This window comes from Acinonyx jubatus, chromosome A1 (assembly GCF_027475565.1).
Source record: "Acinonyx jubatus isolate Ajub_Pintada_27869175 chromosome A1, VMU_Ajub_asm_v1.0, whole genome shotgun sequence".
NCBI lineage: Eukaryota > Metazoa > Chordata > Mammalia > Carnivora > Felidae > Acinonyx > Acinonyx jubatus.
In genome coordinates, this window is record NC_069380.1 from 112744663 (window position 1) to 112769903 (window position 25241).

The 25241-nt window shown below is 40.3% G+C and overlaps 1 protein-coding gene across 12 annotated transcripts in view; it reads right to left on the bottom strand.

Moving 5' to 3' along the window:
- Positions 1-25241, bottom strand: part of KLHL3 (kelch like family member 3) — a 271473-nt gene that overhangs the window by 69704 nt on the left and 176528 nt on the right. For 8 of the 12 annotated variants that reach the window (XM_053221349.1, XM_053221352.1, XM_053221343.1 and 5 more), the window contains 2 exons: positions 11987-12093; positions 1391-1512 (listed from right to left, as the gene is read on the bottom strand). In XM_053221349.1, coding sequence (XP_053077324.1) covers positions 1391-1512; positions 11987-12093 — 229 coding nt within the window. Of the gene's footprint in view, positions 1-1390; positions 1513-11518; positions 11951-11986; positions 12094-14098; positions 14192-25241 lie in introns of those variants that run through there. The other 4 variants (XM_053221364.1, XM_053221369.1, XM_053221355.1 and 1 more) reach the window with 3 other exon arrangements.

Sequence of the window (25241 nt, forward strand, 5' to 3'; positions counted from 1 at the left end):
ATATACCTCAGTTTAAAAGGGGAAGGGGATTAGACTAGATCACTGTACAACCTGAAAGTCTATCCAGAGGCCAGAGACAAAGGCAGGCTCTACTGAGAGGCAGGCTCCGGAGGCCCGAACGCAGGGTGCCTCAGACCCTCAGCTTGCCTTTACCCTTTACCCTCACAAGTACCCTTCACCATAGCAAGCCTCAGCTTAAATTTTATCTCCCAAAAGAGCCCTTCCCAGATCCCCTCACCCATCTAAACTGCGTCTCCTTGATACTCTCTAATTATATACCATGTTCCCTACCTCAAAGGACTTATCACAATCTGTGCACAGACATTACTTGTGTGCTGATTTGATGAGCATCTGTCTTCACCCCCAGACCACAAACTGCGTGACAGCAGGCAACGGAATCACCCCTGTTACCATTACAACCACATAGCCCAACGAAGTGCCCAGCATATAAGAGGCACTCAAACATCTGGGTTGAATTGAATGAAAAAATGATTACCAACTCAGCTTTCCAAATACCGTGATCCTGATAAAGGAGGTGGTGTTCTGGAAAAGGGAAATAGGTATTTTGGTCACTGGAGAGGTATCTGCCTCACAATAAGGAAGGTGGAACTGTGCTTTAAGAAAAAGAAAAAAGGAAAATCCTTCATATCACATGTACCTTCCAGCACTTTACTGAAATAGTAAGGCCCTTAATGACTAGAAATAGCATGTCCTGTGTCTGTGTTTGGCCCAGGGGTTTGTAGGTTCCAGAATGGGCCACACCCCCTCAACCATCTCTCCTAGTGAAGCATGCCGGTGCTGCCTCATGTCCCCAACCATTAAGACGCACACCTTTGGGTGAAGCAGTGTCTTTGCTGGCTCCTCTTTTCAAGGCTCCAGATGGCTGAGGATGAGGGCGGGGCAGCAAAAGGAGGAAAAGGCACACATTTCGCAGCCGCACACCCCTGCTGAGACTCAGGCCTGGTGCTTGGCACCTCCATCTCTGAGCATGAGTGCTCAAAGAAACTCAGGTGACTAATGTTGAAACAGGAAAAATTTTTAACAGCCTCACAATCCACACTGAAAATCCCTGAGATGAGATGATGACTGGGGAGAAGTGGGGTCACCCTTCACCCAGAGTTTGAACCAACATGAGTTACAGACTTTGCTCTGGTGCCCAAGCTCATTTAGAGGCATGACGGCTTAGCGGTTAAGAGTATGGGTGCCATGATCAGACAGGCATGGGTGTGAGGGTCTTTCACCCAACTAAAGGCCATGTGACGCAGGGCAAGTCACCTAACCTCTTTGGAGCTTTAGCTTCCTCTCCAGCTACCAAATGAGTTGTCGCGAGGGTTCAATGAAATGATGCAATAATAGTGCGTGGTGAGCGATTAGCTGGGGTTGAGTTTACCTGGACGTTCTCTTCAGTCACCTCGATTTCTGCCGTATAGATGTAGTCAATCAGCTTATTCAGCGTCCTCCCATCCACGTCCTTGATTTCTATCTTCTTGGCTTTACTCTCAGACATGTCACCTACAGTCCAAAACAAAACCAAAACAGACACGAACTTGGTGCTTAACTTTCACATAGCCTCCTGCCCAGTGTTGGCAGCATAAAAGCACTGGGAGGTGGCAGAAGAGATTCAGGCATGGAGGAGGATAAAACAGCTGACCTCAAGGGCACATCAACTTTGGGTCTGTGATCATCTGCAAACCCAACTCTATGCATTCCTCACTCTGTCTATTGCCCATTCCCATTTTGAAGGCAAATCTGTGTGCAGTAGTAACTCATTCAACCAACATTTACTATAAACCTGTACATACAGGGCCCAGAAAAGTGAACAAGATATGCACCTGCCCTCAAGGAGCGCACAGTTTAGCTGGGCAGATATATAAAAATATATGAGGCGATAGGAGCTTAATGGAGATATAAATAACATGCCAATATAACAACAACAATACAAAGTAACATTTATCGAGTGCTAACTACAGCTAAGCAATGGGCTAAGCACTTTAAAGTGGCACCTCTTTCAATCTTCACAACAACCTAGGAGTTTCATTAATACTATCCCCAGTTCACAGATGAAGAAACTGAGGCACAGGAGGGTGGGTATTCATTTTGCCCACAGTTACACATCTAGGAAGGGGCCAGGCTGGGACTGAAACCAGTGAGTGTGACTCCAGAGTCCACACTCTACTCACGATCCTCTACTAAATCCCAAGAATGCAAAAGATGGAGCAAACAAGCCCTGGGAAGCCATCCTAGTAGGAGGTCACACTTAAGCTGGGTATTTCCACGGGCAGCAAAGGTGAGGAAGGATGAGCCGGATGCAGGAGCCATAAGTTGTAAAGGCAGGAAAGTGCCAAAAGGATAAATCTGGAGAAGAGTGAGAGGCTGGTATGGGGTGCCAGTGAGAAGAAGCTGGAGAGGGAGGCAGCAGCCGGGGCTTGCAGAGCCCTGTAAGCCACGCAAATGAGTTTGGACTTGATCCTAGGAGTAGCACCACTGGAAGGTTTTAAACAGGGGAATGACATCAACAGATGGGTATTTCTGAATGAAATTTTGGATGCACGGTGGAAGCTGGATCAGAGGCAGGGAAAACAGTTGGGAGGCCCTGATAATAATCCAACAAAGAAAAGGACAGAGCCTGTGAACTAGGGCAGCAGCGGTACCACATGTGCACAGAAATGAGGCCCCTTTCCCCAGCCTGCCCTCTTACACAGCACATGGGTTTGTCTACAGCCAAACTCATCCAACAAGGGCTGCTGATTCCAGTAGGAAAAGACAGGGTAGACATGTGTCTTTGTAGACTGAAATAAAGGGCAACTTGACTGCAAGAAACAGGGATTCAGAAGCCCTTATGTGAGTATGAAAACAGAGCCCGGGTAGTTGTTTTCTCTCTATGGAATTTGTGTGCTGGAGCCAAGAAAATAAAGTACAGTACAGCGTGTGGGCTGCAGACGCCCACCTCCAAGCGGCATGGGCAGCACATGATTCCTCCACCAATCTACAGTTCCCAGCGCAACACAGTTAGAGATTTGAATGAGTCTGGAAGAGGGAGGAAAATCATTCCAAATTCTGCCCACTCCTTCCACCATCAGACCAGGTAGACCAGAGACCCTCCACCCTGTTCTGTCTTCTCTCTGATTACCGGTAGAAGTCAGTGAAAAGGCCTCAGCACAAAGAGCCTTGAGGCAGGACAAACTGGCAAAGGGGAAAGAGGAAAAGATAGGGGATTTCTACTGCACCCATTAGACAGGCTCTCACAATCTCTCTTGAGTTTACTCCAAGACACATAAAATAAAAATCCACACCCAAGAAAATCAAAAGTTCAACTTATCTTTCTAAACAGCTATTAAGAAAGTCATCAGTAAGAGTCCAGCTGATAATTATAATGCAAATGATAATTACAGGCAGCCAATTATTAGTTTAAGAACTTGGGCCTTAGAAAAAAGACTGAAAAAAAAAGAAACACCTGACTGCAAGAACCAAGGGATTCAGAAGCCCTTATGTGAGTGTGAAATCAGAGCCTGGCTTGATTGTTTTCTCTCTGTGGAAGTTGTACTTGAGAATAAGATCAATCAGTTTTGTAACTTCGGGGTAAACAAGTAGAAACTCCTGAAATTACACGAAGTTACCAGTATATATGGGCAAAAGTTTTATTTTTCTGGGGGATGCAAGATCATTCTTAGTCAAATGTACAGCAAACATTCAGACACAGATGGTGGAACTTTGGGAGATTTTTTTCCTGCTTCTTTACATGGCTCCAAAATTTCTAATTTTCTATATTAAATACTTAAACTTCAATAAGCAAACGGGAAAACCACGTGAAGGAAAAACTATGGCCTCAAAAACCAAAATCTATTTTAAGAAAGTTCCTTTATAGGATATTAGAAACCGGTATAAATCACACAGACTTGTAAAATCCAACATTATTTCTTATAAACCAACAGAAATTACTGCACCAAACTAAGGCTTCAGCTTAAACAGACTCTGAAAGTGGTAGCAGTAATAGCTGCTACTGTGTGCCAGAACCTCTGCCAAGGGTTTATACACGTTATTTCATTCAATCCTTGTAACAACCCCAGGAGGTAGACATTATTTCCATTTTATAAACTATAGAACTGGCATTTCAAAAGGTATTTGCATATGGCTGTGAGAGGCAGGGCTGGGATTTGAATCTTGGCCTAACTCTAGACTGCACGTCATTTCTCACAAATCCCTGGATAATTTAAACCTAACCCTAACTAATGACCTTCATAAAAGTATTCCCAAACAAGGCCTTGGTCCAAATTCTAAGGACAACTTAGTATGTAAGACCTAGCAAACAAGAACCAAGAGGGAGAAGATCTTGTCAAGCTCATTTGCCAAGATATCCTCAACACCTAACAAAGTGCTTGGCATATAACAAGCACTTAAAAAATACTTGTTGGAGGAAAAAGAAGAAAAGGAAAAAAAGGGGTTTTCCTTGATATCTCATAATTCCATGGATTCCAGTAATTCCTGAGGAGCAGAAACCAACAAAGGCTTGGTCATTCTTGCTCCTTTCCTTACCTCGACTACTCTGACAAAATAAAACAAAACATGAGCTCTATATGTCCTTCCATCTTCAAGGTCAACCCAAGAGCCCTCCTCCTCTGCTTTTGCCAAGAGGCCCAGCCCAACCACCTCAGATTTGAATTTTCTTTTTTTTTTAATATGAAATTTATCGTCAAATTGGTTTCCATACAACACCCAATACTCATCCCAGCAGGTGTCCTCCTCAATGCCCGTCACCCATTTTCCCCTCCCTCCCACCCCCCATCAACCCTCAGTTTGTTCTCAGTTTTTAAGAGGCTCTTATGGTTTGCTTCCCTCCCTAACTCTTTTTTCCTTCCCCTCCCCCATGGTCTTAGGTTTCTCAGGATCCACGTAAGAGTGAAAACATATGGTATCTGTCTTTCTCTGTATGGCTTACTTCACTTAGCATAACACTCTCCAGTTCCATCCATATTGCTATAAAAGCCCATATTTCATTCTTTCTCATTGCCAAGTAGTATTCCACTGTGTATATAAACCACAATTTCTTTATCCATTCATCAGTTGATGGACATTTAGGCTCTTTCCATAATTTGGTTATTGTTGAAAGCGCTGCTGTAAACATTGGGGTACAAGTGCTCCTATGCATCAGCACTCCTGTATCCCTTGGGTAAATTCCTAGCAGTGCTCTTGCTGGGTCATAGGGTAGATGTATTTTTAATTTTTTGAGGAACCTCCACACTGTTTTCCAGAGTGGCTGCACCAGTTTGCATTCCCACCAACAGTGCAAGAGGGTTCCCATTTCTCCACATCCTCTCCAGCATCTATAGTCTCCTGATTTATTCATTTTCAGAAAATGTGTTAGTCGCACATCTTTCTAGCCTCTTCCACTTCTGCCTGTCATCTGTTACCATGCATGTCCTCTTCCTCCAAAAAGAACATGATCCATTCAAGGGCAGATATTTGTTCATTCATTCATTCATTCATTCATTCAACAAACACATATCAAGCAGTCCCTATGTGCCAAGCACTGTGCTGGACCAGAGGACACAACCATGAATAAGTTATGGCCCTGCCCTCATGGAGCTCAGTCCAGTGGGGAGAGACACAAGTAAACCAACAATTATGAAATGTGTTAAATACTAGAAAAGAGGGCTTAGCTTAAAGAGTTGTTAAGCAGGGATTCCTGCACCCTGACCTGTATGCAAAATGAATAGTACACAGGAACCCGTATTTGCCACTGGGGAGAAGAGAATCCATTGTTTTCATCAGATTGATTCATCATGGTTAAGAACCACAGATCTAAAGTGAGATCTGGAGAAGGAGTCATGGTTAGTTAGGAGAGAAGGGAGTATGAGGGAAGAATCAATATTCCAGGCAAAGACAGTAGTAGTGTATGTAAAGGTCTGGAGGCAAGAAAGAACAGGACCTGTTCTGGGCCCACAAGAAGCTGAATGTGGCAGAAGCACAGCAAAGAGAGGAATGGTGGGGGGGGGGGGGGAGAAGAGAGAGAGAGAGAGAGAGAGAGAGAGAGAGAGAGAGTAATGGGGAGTCAAGGCTGGAGACAGAAGCAGAATCTAGGCAAATGGAAGGCCTTGTGGGCCATGCCAAGGAGTTCAGACTGCATCCTGAAAGCAATGGAAAGCCCCTGACGGATTTTTTTTTTCTTTCAGCTATCAGGTTATGTTAACGAGGGATCAGATCAGGATCAAAATATTGATTCAAAGGATACTCTATGCTTGTTCAAATGGCGGAATGATTAAGCCAATTACTTTCTTTTAGTTTTTAGTATTAAATAAATCTTAATTTAACTACGATCATTTCTGAAAATGATGTGCATTTAAACATGGCTTTCATGACACATCTTTTTTTAGTTTTACTTAAATCCAAGTTAGTTAACATATAGTGTAATAATGGTTTCAGTGCTCATCCCCACAAGTGTCCTCCTTAGTGCTCATCACCCATTTAGCCCATCCCCCAACCCAACACCCTTCCAGGAACCCTCAGTTTGTTCTCTGTATTTAAGAGTCTCTTATGGTTTGCCTCCCTCTCTATCTTACTTTTCCTTCCCTTCCCCTATGTTCACCTGTTTTATTTCTTAAATTCCACATATGAGTGAAATCATGTGTTATTTACCTTTCTCTGACTTATTTCACTTAGCATCATATACTTTAGTTCCATCCATGTTATTGTAAATGGCAAGATTTCATTCTTTTTGATGGCTGAGCAATATCCCACTGTGCATATATACCATATCTTTGTTATCCATTCGTCAGTTGATGGGCATTTGGGCTCTTTCCATAATTTGGCTATTGTTGATAGTGCTGCTATAAACATTGTGGTGCATGTGCCCCTTCAAAAGCCCCTGTCAGATTTTAAGCAGGTGAGGGATGCATCAGATTGATTTTTTGGAAAGTCACTATAGCTACAGTATAGAGAACAGGCTGGGGTTGAAGGAACAAAATAGGAGGCAGGTTGACTAGTACCAAAGCTGCTGCAGGAAATTAGGTGAAAGATGAGAGTGACCTGGACTAAAAGAGTAGATCTTAAATTTCTTTAAATCCTCAGGCCATACCTTAAGACCTTGTACCTAGACATCCCCAAGAACCACAGAGAACCCAGGAAAGCAAGCAACCCCACACCTCTATCAAGTGATGATGGGGCATTAATACCCTGAGCCCACATATTCTTTAAAACCCAGTTCCTTTAACACCATAAGATGGGGCTGTTTTTAATGTACTCAGATGACACGTAGGGACCCATATGGAGTGGAAATACTCTAGTACACAGAACCCATAGTAAAGGACAAAAAAAAAAAGAGAGAAAAAAACTGACTAGGCTATTTTGGTAAAATGTGCTTCCCTAGGGATGGAGGAGCTAGATGGGGTGGAAGCAGGGCAATCTAAAGTATTCCCTATTCACAGGACGAAGATGGGCAGAACATAGCACTGCTGGCCTCTCTAATCCCTGTGCTAAAGGAGTGCTGAGCAGTTTGAGTGACAGCCCATCCTGGATCTTCTTGCAAGCTGGCTGCCTCTCAACACTCTCCTCTGGGCACTCAGACCTCACTGTCACATTTATCCCAAGTTATTCTGTGCAGAACATGCTCAAGGAGCAGGGTTGATATCTGGGACATTTGGGCAATATGAACTCAGAGGACAAAAAAGTAAAAACACTTTAAGCCCGAATAAAAAGATCGTAATCACACCACTCAAGTCAGAAGAACGTCACGAGTATTTCTTTTTCATTTTGGCCTTACACATGCTGATAGAAATGGACTTAACAAGAGTCAGCTGATAAAATGAACAACTCAGACAACAAAAGATGTTGGTGAGGATGTGGAGAAAGGGGAACACTTTTGCACTGCTGGTAGGAATGCAAACTGGTGCAGCCACTCTGGAAAGCAGTATGGAGGTCCCTCAAAAAATTAAACATAGAACTACCTTATGACCCGGCAATTGCACTACTAGGTATTTATTCAAAGGATACATAGGCACATGCACACATAGTCTGCTGATTCATAGGGGCACATGCGCCCCAATGTTTATAGCAGCACTATCGACAATAGCCAAAGTATGGGAAGAGCCCAAATGTTCATCGATTGATGAATGGATAAAGAAGATGTGGCATACATATATGATGGAATATTACTGGTAATAAGAAAGAATGAAAGCTTGCCATTTACAATAACATGGATGGAACTAGAATGTATTATGTTAAGCAAAATAAGTCAGAGAAAGACAAATATCATATGATTTCACTCATATGCAGAATTTAAGAAACAAAACAGATGAACATATGGGAAAGGAAGGCAAAATAAGATAACAGGGAGGCAAACCATAAGAGACTCTTAAATACAGAGAACAAACAGAGTTGATGGAGGGGGAGGGTGGGGAGAAGGGCTAAAGGGGTGATGAGTATTAAGGAGGACACCAGTCGGGATGAGCACTGGGTGATATATGTAAGTGATGAATCACTAAATTCTATTTCTGAAATCATTATTACACTATACTTTAACTAACTTGGATTTAAAATTAAAAACAAAACAAAATAAATTATCTAAATTTTTGAAAGAAAAAAGTCAGCTGGGCCTTTTCATGATTAAGTTTATGAATTCTGAAGCTGAATCTGATAATTAGAACAAAATTTTACAATGTTACTCTTTAAACCTGCTTACCAAGGTTTAAGCCAAATCAAGGGATCTCAAAAAATACACAAATCTCACAAAATGCCGATGGAAGCATAAGCTGGTCCAACTGTTCTAGGAAATGTGAATTTGTGGCATGTGTCTCAAATCTTCAACATGTGCACACCCCTATTCTAGGGGTCTATTCTAAGGAAATAATTATAACATAAATAAATATTAAGAAGCAAAGATACCCATGACAGTATTACTTATAATAGCAAAATATCAGAAAGAATTAGAATTTCTAACCAAAATGGAAATCAATTTTTGACTTGGACATATATGATGGAATCTTACGAAGCCATTGAAATTATGACGTAGATGTGATTTCACTGATGTGAAAATATACTGACCATAGACCAATGGTTTGATTAAGCAAATTTTCACTGAGCACCTACTACATGGAAGATCCAGGTAGGCAGTGGGGAGACAGCAGTGAATTAAGGTAGAGTTCTTAACTGACTGACCAGAGCAATCAGATATTGAGGAAGTAATGAAATAAGCAGTGATACTAAAGACAAGCATAATGTATGGTATCACAAGAGTAAATAACAAAAGAATTTAACCTAATCCAAGGGGATCATGGGAAAGTCTACCTGAGAAAGTGTTGCTTAAGCAGTAATGAGAGATGAATAGGAGTTAGACAGGCAAAGAGGCAGGGGGAAGAACATCCCAGGAAGATGAACAGTAATTTTTTTTAAGTATACACATTACATCAACTATGTATATACAAAATGGCTCATTTATATTAAAATTTTATTTTGGTGCGTTTTTACATTTTTTATTTTTTTAGGTATTTTTTATTTTTTTATTTTTTGAGAGAGAGTGAGCGAGCACAAAGAAGGGAGAGGGGCAGAGGGAGAGAGAGAGAATCTCAAGCTACCAAGCTACCATGTTCAGCACAGAGCCAGATATGGGGCTCGATCCCACAACCCCGGGATCATGACCTGAGCCAAAAATCAAGAGTCAGATGCTCAACTGACTGAGCCACCCAGGTGCCCCTATATTAAAATTTTATGGCATATATGTATATATTTATAAATATAAAATCTGAAAGGATATGAACTATAATCTTATCTAGATGATGTATTACATATATTTTTTTTTCTGCTTGTCCACATTCTCTAATTTCTTTTCTGCAATCCACATATGTGAGTAGTGTTTGAAGAGGTACATGGGTGAGTAGAAAGACAGACAGATGTGGCTGGCTGGCTGGCTGGCTGGCTGGAAGGATGAAAGGATGGACAGTAACCAGATTCAACAGATGACTTGAGCTGGGCATCATATTAGACTGTTTCTTCTTGATTTTTTCCTCCCTTTAACGACTAGAATCCAACATCTGCTCCAGAAGCATTCAGATTCTTTATGTTTCTAAAATCATCTTGTTCTTGCTTGGGCCCTTGCACTACTCCAGAGGCAAGTTCATTAGCAACAAGTGGAGGCAATACTACAATTCATCGCAATTCCAAACAGATTTCCTCTCTCAATACTGGACTTTCCAAACCACATACACAAGAAAACAATGAATGGCAGAGCTACTTAGTGAAGTTGCAACCAAATAACTATTGCAAACAAAATGAATTATTTTTTTTAAATAGACAGATGAACGAGAGAGGTAAATAAAGACATAAAAACCTTGCTACTAGAGTTTGAAACTACTTCAAAGAGCATGCAGCTCAAAATTTCCAGGTAGTGAAATTCACTGGTTTTCACAACTACATTTTCCAGGCTGCTAATTCCTGACCCAAGGTTCAGGGTGATGGAAGAGTGGCTTGATCCACTTACCTGAGTTACAGCTCCTTCACACAATGAGCCAAGGGGGGGGGGGTCCACATTGTGAGGAACTCTCAAAACACAATCACTAAGTCATCCCCAACTAGAACCACTCTTGCCCATGAGAGGCCACATACTATATTAGGAGAAGGGAAAGAGCCTACTCAGCAAAAACAGGGTGCCTGCACTCACCCATTCTTAGCAAGCCCACCTTCATTCTTTTTAAGCTTCATTTATTTACTGTCTCCTACTAAATACCATGCCCTGTGGTTGGCTCTGAGGATGCAGCAGTGACAAGACATGGCCCTCGAGTGCCCAAAGCTCATAATCAACTATGGAAACATTTCATTCATTCATTTAAAATACATTTGACTCTGGTCGTGTACCAGATGCTTAGGATATGGTAGCAAACAGGTCCAACAAGACTCCTGTCCTTAAGGAGCTTACAGTCTAGTGAGGAGAGACAGATTAAAAAAAAAAAAAATCAACAGCCAACAACAGGATTTTCAGGTAGGGATAAACGTTAGGAAAAACTATGTATTCAAGTTATGAGACAGAAGGGAACTTAGTGAGGAACCATGGCAAAGGTGGTCAGAGGAGGCCCTCTGGGGAGACACATGGCCTGTAATCTGCAGGATGAGAAGCCGCCGATACACAAGACGTCACAGCACAGGCACTGAGGATGCCAGAAAACAGACAGCAACACAAGAGTGATAGTGACCACACTCACAAACAGCAATGGGTACTTGGGGAACGTGGGGAAGGGACACCTGACCCAGCCTGAGGGTCTCAGCAGGCACAAATGGTCTTCAGTGAGCAGGGGAGGTGCTGTGAGGTACTATAGACAGGAAGCTCCATGGGTTTCAAGGCATTCAGTCTCACATGTGAAATAGCTGGACTGGACTATTTGGCATATACAGGAAACAGGGACCCTCTAGAAAGTTTGCAAAGGTGCCAGATGGTGAAAATTCCTATCTTACTCTCCTCTCCCCTCCAAGCCCTGCCATCACTTCTCCCAAATCTCTTCCACACTCCTGTAAAGACTCAAGAGGGTTTGCAGACCTTGCCTGGTAGGAATGGCCAGGGAAGGACAAGCTGGTCCAGCAATGGGCCAGGCATCAAGAAGCCAAGCTCCACTCATTTCCTATGTGATCTTGGGCAAGTCCCTCCCTTTTTGTCAGCCTCAGTGTTTCTCATCTGCAAAATGAAAGAACAGAGGTGTGGGGATAAGCCCAAGAGCCTACACTTCTAAAAGCTCCCCTACATGATTATGATGCATGCTGAAGTGTGAGAACTAATCAACTCTATGGTTCTACCTCTTTTTTCCTCATAGTAGACAAGGGGCTGCATGCCTGGCTGGTTCCACCAAGACCCCCATAGTGCAAAACATAGCATCTGATACACAGAAGCTCCTTACAGTGAGTGTCATAGCATTCTGTCTCCTGCCTCCCCTCAGGCCACCACCCAAAATATTCTCTCACTGGGGCTGCAGCCCCATAATCGTGGGTTATCATTAGCCCCTCGCCATACCTGTGAACATCGCACAGAAGTAGGGGCTGCAGGCTGCCAGGACCACACGGTGGGCTTCTATCTCGACATCTTCTGCCACAATCATCACGTCACACAACAGCTGTTTACTGTAAAACACCAGTGAGGGGACAGCATGGGTCACAGCACCAATGCCCACCCCCAGCCACAAAAGGATATTTTTTCTCCCACCCAGATTCCACACCGCCACCATACAAGACTGTCGCAGACATTTACCCTATCCTGAGTTAGGCAGGGGGATGAACTCATCGACTCGATAAGCTGGGCTATTCACGCTTTCCTAAGGCGCACAGAGAGACCTAGCTACTCTGGCGCTGCAAATTCAGGGTTCTTTCATTTGTCTTCACATCTCTGCTCCTCAGCTCCTTCAGCTCTGACTGAGACAGAGGGACAGCAGCACAGAGAGCAATGGGAAAATCCTGGGGCAGTCAGTCGAGGGACTGAGTGAATGCCAAGGAGCATGAGCATGCCACTGAGATGTGCTGCCCACGAAAACAAGCATTAACAATTCCCCAAAGGACCTAATACCTATGAAACACTGGCAAGAGGCCAGCCAGATCGGGACAACTCAAGTATTAATCTTCCCACCCAGATTTAACATTATCACCAAGAAGGCTGCTCCCTAAAGACCCTGTGCAAGCTCCAATCACTGCAATTATTAAGGATACTGTAACTAGCTTCAAAACAAACTATTTGTCATCCCCACTACACTGCAAGCTCTGAAAGGAACTTGTTTATTATATCTTAAACACCTGGCTGCAAGCCTAGCCTAAAGAAAGCCCTAAATTTTTACTGACTAAATAAACTTTGAAATGGGATCAATCCACACTCATAGACAGAATGAACATCAGACCACTTTGAAGGATAGAAAGGGCACCACAAAGTGTCAGTCTAAGGATTTTTCCTCCACCAGCCTTCCAATAGTAAGCATTTATTGAGTTACATATGCTAGGCACTGTTCTAAGCACTCTTTTATACATATTATTGCATTTAATCCTGTCTAAAACCCCATGAGGTATGGTTGTTATGTTGCATATTACAAAAAAGGAAAGTGAGGTCCAGAGAAGTTAAGTAACTTTCTCAAAGTCACATAAAAAGGGAGCAGTGGAAAAAGGATGTGAATGCAGGCAGCCGAACCGCAGAACCCATCTTCCTAAAGTCTGTGGTATCCTGGTCACCACTAATCCCTCCTTCAGAGTGAAGCACTACATGCGGAGGGAAGTCAGGACAAACTCATGTCAACTGTGATCCACTGACAGTGGCTACTTAGCACACAATACTGGTTTGAGAAGTTTGAATCATGATGGGATCCATTTAACAGGGATGAGATGAAGAGAATGAGTCTGCCATTGGGGCACCCAGTGGCTCAGTCACTTGAGCGGCTCAGGTCATGATCTCACAGCTCATGGGTTCGAGCCCCCCGTTGGGCTCTGTGCCGACAGCTCAGAGCCTGGAGCCTGCTTCAGATTCTGGGTCTCCCTCTATCTCTGTTCCTCCCCTGCTCACACTCTGCCCCCCCCTCTCTAAAATAAATAAAGATTTAAAAAAAATTTTTTTTAATGAGTCTTCCATGATTGATCGATAGGAGATAAGCTACCTATTTGCCATCCCTGGAGTGACATATTAAACCTTTGCCAACTATTCAGACGTTAGTGCAGGATTGCTTATCAGAGAAAATAGAATCATAAAGCATGACAAGACTGGAGCTGTAAATGCCCTTAGAGTTCATCTGGTCTATGAAGCTCAGAGAGGTGCCACAGAAGGCAGAGTCTTGAATCTAGTTCTCATTCTGGATTGGTGCCATAATGCCCCATGATTGGCTCATACTTAGGAACAAAAAATCAGAGGATAAGTTAGCCCCAATACTGAAAGGTGATCAGGAAAGTTTCAGCCTATGGAATAAAGTCCCTGTGAGGGGGCATCAGGGAAGGGTGACACCTCTGAGTGCCAAGAGGCAAAACCTGGGAATGGGACCTCACACTACAGTGGACAGCAGACTCTAAAGACAAATTTTATCAGAACAAACCAGCTCAGCTGGGAAGAGAACTGGCTCTGCCCCTAACTGGCTATGAGAACATGGACAAAGGATCTCACTAGTTTTCTCATCTTTTTTAGCTGCCTCGGGACATGCATCGTGGGGACCAAATGAGATTGCAGATGCCACCTGAGAACAGGCTAGTTTTTAATCTGGACAAAATGGATTGTAAAAATGTAGTCACAACATGAACAGACTTATCTTGGACATTTTCATTTCACTTTCATTAACTATTTTAAAGAGAAAATGGAGTTATCACTACTCTTTAAAAGTACAAGTCATTTGTCAACTATACTTCAATTAAAAAGAACTGACCAAAAAAGTGTAATTTTGTTGTTGTTCTTGTAACCAGTATTTTAACAAGGAAAGCAAAACAGAGGAGTCAGAAATGCTGAGCAAATGCTGAGCCAGGTGCTGAAAAGGCAAATGTCAGAATGGGGTATCTTGCACAAACCCAGAGGAGCTGATAGTTCATGAACAAAGGAAAAGAGACAAGAGGGAATGAGGTTTAAAGGTGGAGAATCCAGTTAAGCAAATACAGGAGAATAGTTCTGATGAGAAGTGTATCTCAAGGCTAGAGAAATCTAGGAAAGTGACCCAGAAACTCACCCAAAACTCAATGTAGGCTTTCCCTGGGAATGGTAAAGCCTGTCTGCACACTGAGACATCTCTTTGTATCCACTCTATATAGAAGAGAGAAGCAGCAGCTCTAAAGCACTGCATGGCTGACAAGCATTTCTAATTCCATTTACTAGAAATCCTATAGGATTCTTTATTCCTGAGCTGTCACACACTACTCCAAAAAACAATCTCAACAAGAGAAAAACAGGGCTATCCACTTTGTGATAGCTATTCGGAAGGAGCTCAGGCTCTGGAATCAAACTGACCAGGGTTCATGTCCCCTGAGTATCAGAATTCAGATATGTTGTGAACAAGATAAAGAATAGTGCTAATAGTAAACATTCCGTGAACATTAATATTTCTTTCTCTTTTTTTCCAAACATTTCATTTAGGATTAGCAGTTAAGTTAACCTTCCTAAGGCTAAATTTGAGCTGCATATCAGACCTCTACGTGGGGTTTATCAAGTAGGCAAATGGATTCATAAGTCTTAATTTCAAAGGTGGGAGATGGTTAAGAGGTTGGAGGAAAGAGAAAGAGCCAGCTAAAGAAACAATAAAGTAACTAGTGAAATAGGAGGAAAACCCAAAACATATGGTGTCTGAGAAGACAAGCGAAGAGAGGGCTACAAAAAGTAAGGAATGACTAACTATACCAAATAAGGAAGATAAGATTAGGGAGGCTAGGTAGGGCAAGTAGGCAAGAAAGTGAAATAGAAAATGAAAATGAAATAGAACATGAAAATGGAAGACATGCAAATTGGAAAAGAAGAAATAAAACAATATTCACAGATGACATGATCCTGTATATAGAAAATCCTATAAGAAATCCACTAAAAAAATATTAAAACAAATAAATGAGTTTAAGAAGGTTGCAAGGGTGCCTGGGTGGCTCAGTTGATTGAGCGTCTGACTCTTGATTTCAACTCAGGTCATGATCCCAGAATCATGGGATCAAGCCTTGCATCAGGCTCTGACTCTATGCTCTGAGCATAGAGCCTGCTTAAGATTCTCTCTCTCCCTCTGCCCCTCTGCCCCTCTCCCCTGCTTGTGCTCTCTCTCTCTCTAATAAAAAAATAATGTTGCAGAATACAAGATCAATATACAAAATTTACTGTGTTTCTATACACATGCAATGAACCAAAAAATGATATTAAGAAAAATTCCACTTAAAATAGCATCAAAAATAAACACTAAAGAATAAATTTAACAAAACAAGCATGAAACCTGTCCTCTAAAACTGTAAAACTCAGTTGAAAAAAATCAAGAAAGACCTGAATAGATGGAAAGACTTCCAGTGTTCATGAATTGAAAAACTTAATATTTTTAAGATGGCAATACTCCCCCAGGGGCGTCTCGGTGGCTCAGTGAGTTGAGCATGCAACTTCAGCTCAGGTCATGATTTCACGATTTCACAGTTCATTAGTTTGAGCTCCGCATGAGGCTCGCTGCTGTCAGTGCAGGGCCTGCCTCAGATCCCCTGTCCCCTCCTCTCTCTTCCCCTCCCCTCCTCTCAAAAATAAACATTAAAAAAAAAAAAAAGATGGCAATACCTTCCCAAATTGTTCTACACTTTCAACCCAATTTCTATCAAACTCTCAGCTGGCTTCTTTGCAGAAACTGACAAGCTAAACCTAAAATTCATACAGAAATGCAAGGGACCTAGAATGGCCAAAACAATCTTGAAAAAGAAGAATAAGGTGAAGGATTCATGCTTCCCAATTTCAGAACTTACTACAAAGCTAAAGACAGCAGAGTAATAATATAACCATAGATATATAGATCAATAGAATAGAATTGAGAATCCAGAAATATACCCTCACAGTCAATTCATTTTTAAAAATTTTTTATCATTTATTTTTAAAATGTTTTTTATTGATGTATAGTTGACATATAATGTTATATTAGCTTCAGGACTACAACATAGTGGTTTGACAATTCTACACATTACACAATGCTCACCATGATAAGTGTATCTACCATCTGGCACCATACCACACTATTATAATATTATTGACTTTATTCTCTATGCTATACCTTCCATCTCCATGACTTATTTATTTTATAAATGGAAGTTTGTACCTCTTAATTCCCTTTCTCTATTTTGCCCATTTCTATTTTGCCCTTTTCTATTTTGCCACCACGCCTCTCCACTCTGGCAACCACCAGTCTGTTCTCTGAATTTACGAGTTTGTGTCTGTTTTTTTGTTTGTTCATTCATTTTTTTTTTTAGATTCCACATATAAAAGAAATTATATGGTATTTCTCTTTCTCTGTCGGATTTATTTCATTTAGCGTAATACCCTCTAGGTCCATCCATGTTGTCACAAATGGCAAGATCTCTTTTTTTATGACTAATATTCCATATTTTATACACACACACACACACACACACACACACACACACACACCTTCTTCATCCATTTATCTATCAAAGGACACTTAAGTTGTTTCTGTATCTTGACTATTGTAAATAATGCTAGAATAAACATAGGGGTGCATATTTATTTTCAAATTAGTGTTTCCATTTTCTTTGGGTAAATATCAGTAGTGGAATTACTGGGTTTCATGGTATTTCTATTTTTTTTTTTTAGTTTATTTATTTATTTTGAGAAAGACAGAGACAGGCACAAGTCAGGGAGGGGCAGAGAGAGATGGAGAGAGAGAGAATCCCAAGCATGTTCTGCAATGCAAACACAGAGCCCAATGTGGGACTCAAGCCTGCAAAGCCATGAGATCATGACCTGAGCTGAAACCAAGAGTCCAATACTTAACTGACTCAGCCACCCAGGTGTCCCCATGGTATTTCTATTTTTAATGTTTTGAGAAACCTCCACACTCTTTTCCACAGTGGTCACACCAATTTCTGTTCCCACTAACAGTGCACGAGGATTCCTTTTCTCCACATCCTCGCCAATACTTATTTCTTGTCTTTTTGATACTAGTCATTCTGACTAGTATAAGGTGATATCTCATTGTGGTTGTGAATTGCATTTCCCTGAAGATTAGTGAGGTTGAGCATCTTTTCATGTACCTGCTGGCCATGTGTATGTCTTCTTTGGAAAAATATATTCAGATTATGTGCCCCTTTTTAATCAGATTGTTTGTTTCCTGGTGCTAAGTTGTAGAAGTTCTTTATATCTTTTGGATATAAACCCCTTATCAGATATATCTTTTGCATATATCTTCTCTCACTCAGTAGAGTGCGTTTTTGTTTTGTTGATGATTTCTTTTGTGACACAAAACAGTCAACTGAGTTTTGACCAGGGTGCCAATATATTCAAATAGGGGAAAAATTGTCTTTCCACAAATGGTGCTCAGACAACTGGATATCCACGTACGAAAAAAACAAAGGACCCCCTACTTCACATAATATACAAAAATTAACTTGGAATAGATCAAAAAAATAAATATAAGAGCTAAAACTATAAAACTCTAAGAAGAAAACATAGGGGTATATCTTCATGACTTCAGATTAGGCAATGGTTTGTTATACAGGACATCAAAACACAAACAACAAAAGAAAAAAACAAATCAGACATCAAAATTTACAACTTTTGCACTTCCAAAGACACCATCAGGATATCAAAAAAGTGAAAAAAAACCCGAACAAGGAAAGAAAAACTTTGCAAATCATGTATCTGATATGAAACTTGTGTCTGGAATATATAAACAACTTGAACACTTTTAACTCAATAATAGACATATAACCCAATTTTAAAATGGACAAAGGATCTAAATAGACATTTCTCCAAGTAAGACACAGAAACGGTCAATGATCACATAAAAAGATGCTCAACATCATTAATGATCGGAGAAATACAAATCACAACCACAATGAGATATCACCTCAGACACCAGGATGGCTGTAATCAAAAACACAGATAATAACAAACACTGGCAAGGATATAAAGAAACTGGAACCTTCATACACTGCTGGTAGAAATGTCAAATGGTGCAGTGCTTTGGAAAACAGTCTGGCAGTTCCTCCAAAAGTTAAACATGTAGTTATGATGTGACCTAGCAACCCACTCTTAGGTATATATCCAAAAGAAATGAAAACATGCATCCAAACAAAAATGTATACGTGAATGTTTATAGCAGCATTATTCATAACAGCCAAAGGGTATCAAATGTGGTACATATACACAATGCAATATTATTCAGCAATAAAAAGGAATGAAATCCTGAGACATGCTACAACATGGATGAACCTTGAAAACATTATGCTGACAAAGAAGTCACAAAAGGCTTATTACATAATTCCAAAATAAGCAAATCTATAGAGACAGAAAGTAGATTACTGAAGGGTGAGGGGTAGGGAAAACAATGGGATTATTGCTAACATACACAGGAATTTTTTGGAGGGGATGATGAAAATGTTTTAAAATCAGCTGTTAGTTGCACAACTCTGTGACTATACTATAAGCCATTGACACTTTAAATATGGCATATGAATTATATCTTTAAGTTTTTAAAATTTATTTATTTTGAGAGAGAGAGAATGTGCACGAGGCAGGGGCAGAAAGAGTGAGAGTGAGAGAAAGAGAGAGAGAGAGAGAGAGAGAGAGAGAGAGAGAGAATCTGAAGCAGGCTCCACACTGTCAGCACGGAGCCTGACATGGGGCTTAAGCTCATGAACTGCAAAATTATGACCTGAGCCAAAATCAAGAGCTGGACACTCAACCAAATGAGCTACCCAGGTACCCCATCACATGAATTATATCTTAATAAAGCTGTTACCAAAAAAAGAAAAACAGCAATGTACTAAGATGATTCATTACTATTAACAAAAGGCATAGTGGCAGATCATCTTTTAAAAAAAAAAAGGGGGATGAGGGTAGAAAAATTTTAGGGATGGTGAAAGGGGAGGTTAAAACTGTCAAAACGGGATAGAAGAGACTATCTCTCCTTTTCAGGAATGATCTGGGGTACTATTTCAAAAGGGACCATATCCCCACTTGGTGGCCGGATGGTAAATCAGGAACCAAAGAGCCATTAGGAGTCTGCTGCCCAGAAGCAGCTGCTGGTAGGCTCAGAGCAGAGCGATAAAAGGCAAAAGGAAGAGGAAGGCTAGTTAGTTACCATGCCAACAGCCCATTCTCTACCATGGAAGTAAAAAGAATAGGAAACTTGTGAATTGTGTGATTCATAAATTGCATAGAACATGTGTATGTGAACTAAAATAGCTTAAAATTGAAGGAGGAAAAATGTGAAAACAGTGCAAGAAATAACCCCAGGTCCCTGGAATATTACATAACATTTCATTAGCTTAGACCCTGGATGGCAAGCAAGATGCTTTACCAGGCCTTCATCAAAACAAAGTACGCCTCCCTCCAGTTCCTATTAAACTCACCCAGATCAGTAAAGCATCTCTTCAGGCTCCCTTTCTCTCCCTCACTCACCCATTCCACTCCAGTTTTAAAAATTAGCCATGCCTTTAATACCTTAGAAATTTAAAAAAAATTTTCTTTTAATGTTTACTTATTTATTTTGAGAGGGGACTGGGGAGGAGCAGAGACAGAAGGAGAGAGAGAATCCCAAGCAGACTCCATGTTCAGCACGGATCCCGATGTGGGGTTCAATCCCAGGACTGTGAGACTACAACCTAAGCCGATAATAAGAGTTGGACACTCAACCGAGCCACTCAGGTGCCCCAGAAATTAAAAAAATTCAAAACCATTAAATACCTTAGAATTTGATATGATCTTTAAACACCACTAGAATGCAAGCTTCATTGAGAACAAAAGTTTGACTCTCTTACCTAATGCCATATCCCTGTAACTGAGCTCCTCATCACCACCACCACCATCATCATAATCATAGCTAGGAGTTGCAGAATGTTCGTTATGTGCCAGGGCCTCAAAACAATATCTAAGGAAGAGGTGGTATTATTATTATTATTATTATTATTATTATTATTATGCTACATGCTGTTGAAATCAGTAATTCTACTTCTAAGGAATTAATTCTATAGAAATAATTGTGAATGTGCACAAGTGTTTAACAACAGTAATACATGTGCTATCACTGTTCTAAGGACTTTACTTAGTATCCCCTTAACAAGCCAGCAACTCTGGAACTATTATTAGCCTCATTTTATGTTTGACAAAAGTGAGGGCAGGAACATTAATTAACTTGTACAGGGTCACAGAACTGTACTACTGGAGCCAAGATTTGAAACCAGGTTGCCTGCCTCCATGGTCTATGCTTGTGACCAGTATGCCATATTGCTCCAAACATTACCACTGCAGGTGCTGTTTACATAAGAGATTTGAATACTTAAAACATCTAACAACAGGAACTGGGTTTTTAAAAAATTAACCAAAAATACAGAAAATCATTCATCCACTTAAAATAATGTTGTAGAACAGTTCTAACACAGAAAAACTGGTTCAATACAGGGGTACCTGGCTGGCTCAGTCCATAGAGCATTTGACTCTTGATCACCAGGTCATAAGTTCGAGCTCCACGTGTGACAGAGTGTTTAATTAAAATCAAAAAACAAATTAAAAAAAAAAAGAAAAAGAAAACTTGTTCAATATAGTGGTAAGAGAAAAAAAATCTGGTTAAGATATATTTTTAAGAAAAATATTCTCCCAAGTGTTAACAATGGTAACCACTGGGTATTAAAATTATAGATGATTTTTTGCTCATATTTATTTTCTAAATGATCTATAATATGTTCCTTTTCAAAAAAGAAAAAGAGAAAGAAAAATGGAAATTTTTTAAATTAAAAGAAAAATAAAAGGGAAATCTATGCCTAAACCTGCACTAAAAATTTCCTGACAAAACATATACAGATTGTGCTCCATTTGAAAAAAAAAGAAAAGAAAAGAAAAAATGGAAGAACAAGATTGTAATGGTTAATCTTATGTGTCAAATTAACTGAGCTAAGGGATGCCCAAAGATCTGGGAAAATATTATTTCTGTGGATTCTGTGACCTTTAAAAATGGTATCCTCTCAATAATGTCTTTATGTGTAAAATGGGATTTTCCTGTTTTCTCCTAGAAGTGGTATGGTTTTAGGTCTTACTTTCAAGTCTTTCAAACCACTTCAAGTTAACTTCCGTGAGGAGGATTAAGATTCAGGTCCAATTATATTATTTTTCATGTGGCTGTCCGGTTTTCTTAACACCATTTACTGAGGAGGCTACTTCTCCACGAAGTATTCTTAGCTTCTTTGTCAAATATTAGTTGACATCTATGTGGGTTTATTTCTGGGCTCTCAATTCTGTTCATGGTCTGTGTTTGTGATATCGTTTGAAATCAGAAACTGTGTATCTCCAGCTTTGTTCTTCTTTTACAAGACTGCTTTGGCTATTCAGGGTTGTTTTTGGCTCCTTACAAACTGTAGAATTTTTTTCTATTTCTGCAAAAAATGGCACTGGAATTTTGATACAGGTTGCATTGAATGTATAGATGGCTTTGGGTATTATGGACACCAGCAATATTAATTCCTCCAATACATAAAACAGGTATCTATCCATTTATTTTTGTCTTCTTCAATCTCTTTCAATAACATATAATAGTTTTCAGCATACAGATCCTTCACTTCCTTGGATAAATTTTTAAATATTTTACTGTTTTTGACACTATTGGAAATGGAACTGTTTTCTTTCTTTTTCAGATAGTTCACTGTTACCATATAGAAATGCAACTGATTTTAAGAAGTTGATTTTGTATCCTGCGACTTTACCAAATTTGTTTATCAGTTCTAAAGTTTTTGGGGGGCATCTTTAGGTTTTTCTATAAAAAGGATCTTGTTATCTGCAGAGACTATTTTACTTCTTCCTTTCTTATATGGATGCCCACCACTTTGACTAACTGCTCTGTCTAGGACTTCCAGTTTTTGTTCAACAGGAATGGTGAGAGTAAGTACCCTTGTCTTGTTTCTGACCTCAGAAGAAAAGCTTTCAACCTTTTATCATGGAATGTGATAGCAGCTGTAGATGTGTCATATACGGCCTTTATTATGATGAGGTATGTTCCTTCTATATCCAATTTGTTGGGAGTTTTCATCATAAAAGGATGTTGGATTTTGTCACTTTCTGCATCTATTAAGAGGATCATATGATTTTTATCCTTCAGTCTATTAATGTGTATGATCTTTTTAAATTTTTTTTTCAACGTTTATTTATTTTTGGGACAGAGAGAGACAGAGCATGAACGGGGGAGGGGCAGAGAGAGAGGGAGATACAGAATCGGAAACAGGCTCCAGGCTCTGAGCCATCAGCCCAGAGCCTGACGCGGGGCTCGAACTCAGGGACCGCGAGATCGTGACCTGGCTGAAGTCGGACGCTTAACCGACTGCGCCACCCAGGCGCCCCACTTTTTAATGTACCGTTGAATTCAGTTTGCTAGTATTTTGTTGAGAATTTTTACATCAATATTCACGAGGAATACTGGCCTGCAGTTTTCTTATTTTGTAGTGCCCTTATCTGGCTTTGATATCAAGGTAATTGCTGGCCTTGTTAAAATGAGTTTGTGAGTGATCCCTTCTCATCAATGTTTTGGAAGAATTGAGAAGGACTGGCATTAATTCTTCTTTGAATATTTGGTAGAATTCACCAGTGAAGCCATCTGGTCATAGGCCTTTTTTTATTGGGAGATTTCTGATTACTGATTCAATCTCCTTAATCATTACTGGTCTGTTCAGATTTTCTATTTCTTAATGATTCAGTCTTGGTAAGTTGTACTTTTCAAGGATTTTGTCCATTTCTTCTAGATTATCCAATTTGTTGGCATACAATTGTTCATAGTAGCCTCTTAAAATCTTTTGTATTTCCATGGTATCAAGTTGTAATGCCTCCTCTTTCACTTATAATTTTGAGTCTTCTCTCTTTTTTTTCCTTGGTTAGTCTAGCTAAAGTTATGTTTACCTTTTCAAAAAGCCAATTATCACTTTCAATGATTTTCTCCTGTTGTCTTTTTAGTCTCATTTCATTTATCTCTGCTCTAATCTTTAATATTTATTTTGTTCCTTCTGATAACTTCGCTTAGTTTGTTTTTCTTTTTCTAATTCCTTGAAATGTAAAGTTAGGTTGTTTACTTGGAGGCCTGGAGTCTTAAATCAGACAGAAGACACAAGCCATACTGAAGAGAACTAAATGAGCAATGTCACTACTATCTACCTAGTATCTACGGAAAACAACACAAATTCCTCAGGAACAAGAAAACTGGACCCATAGGCATGAACACTGACCACTGCCTAAAACAACTATGGGTAGAGCTTCCAGGAAATCTGGCAGGAGGCATAATAAATATTGAGCAATAGTGCATAAGACAAATTTAATTTAACTTGGTTTTTAACACCAAAGACTGGGCCCTACAGAAAAAGGAAATGAGGAAACAAATACAGAACCAGACAGAATTTTTTTTTTAAGTAGTTCAACTCCTGGAGAAATACAAATCAAAGCCACACTGAGATACTACCTCATGCCGGTCAGAGTGGCTAAAATGAATAAATCAGGAGACTATAGATGCTGGCAAGGATGTGGAGAAATGGGAACCCTCTTGCACTGTTGGTGGGAATGCAAACTGATGCAGCTTCTCTGGTTCCTCAAAAAATTAAAAATAGAACTACCCTATGACCCAGCAATAGCACTGCCAGGAATTTACTCATGGGATACAGGAGTGCTGATGCATAGGGGCACATGTACCCCAATGTTTATAGCAGCACTTTCAACAATAGCCAAATTATGGAAAGAGCCTAAATGTCCATCAACTGATGAGGATAAAGATATGGTTTATATATACAATGGAATACTGCTTGGCAATGAGAATGAAATCTGGCCATTAGCAGCAACGTGGATGGAACTGGAGGGTATTATGCTAAGTGCAATAAGTCAGAGAAAGAAAGATACCATGTGTTTTCACTCCTATGTGGATCTTGAGAAACTTAACAGAAGACCATGGAGAAGGGGGAGGGAAAAAAAAGTTACAAACAGGGAGGGAGGGAGGCAAACCATAAGACACTCTTAAATACAGAAAACAAACCTAGGGTTAATGGGGGGTGGGGAAGAGGGGAAAGTGGGTGATGGGCACTGAGGAAGGCAGTTGTTGGGATGAGCACTGGGTGTTGTATGGAAGCCAATTTGACAATAAAGTATATTTTAAAAAAAAAGAAAGAAAGAAAAAGGTAGTTCAACCCCTGGAGTGTCTGGGTGGCTCAGTCCGTTAGGTGTCTGACTCTTGATTTTGGTTCAGGTCATGATCTCACTGTTCATGGGAACAGGCTTCATGTCGGGCTCTGCACTGACAGCACAGTGCCTGCTTGGGATTCTCTCTCTCCCTCCCTCTCTGCCCCTCCCATGCTCTTGTGCTCTCTCGCGCTCTCTCTCTCTCTCTCTCTCTCTCTCTCAAAATAAATAAATAAACTTTTTAAAAAATAAATAAATAAAAGTAGTTCAAGCCCCTACTCAACAAACACATCGTTAGCTATATGTGCTTTTTACTTATGCCATTGTCTCTGCCTGGAAGGCTTCCCCCTAATCCCACCACTTTTCATTTCTTTAACTCTTACTTGTCTTTAAAAATTTAGCTCAAGCATCATCCCTTTATAAAGTGTTCTCCAAAAACAAG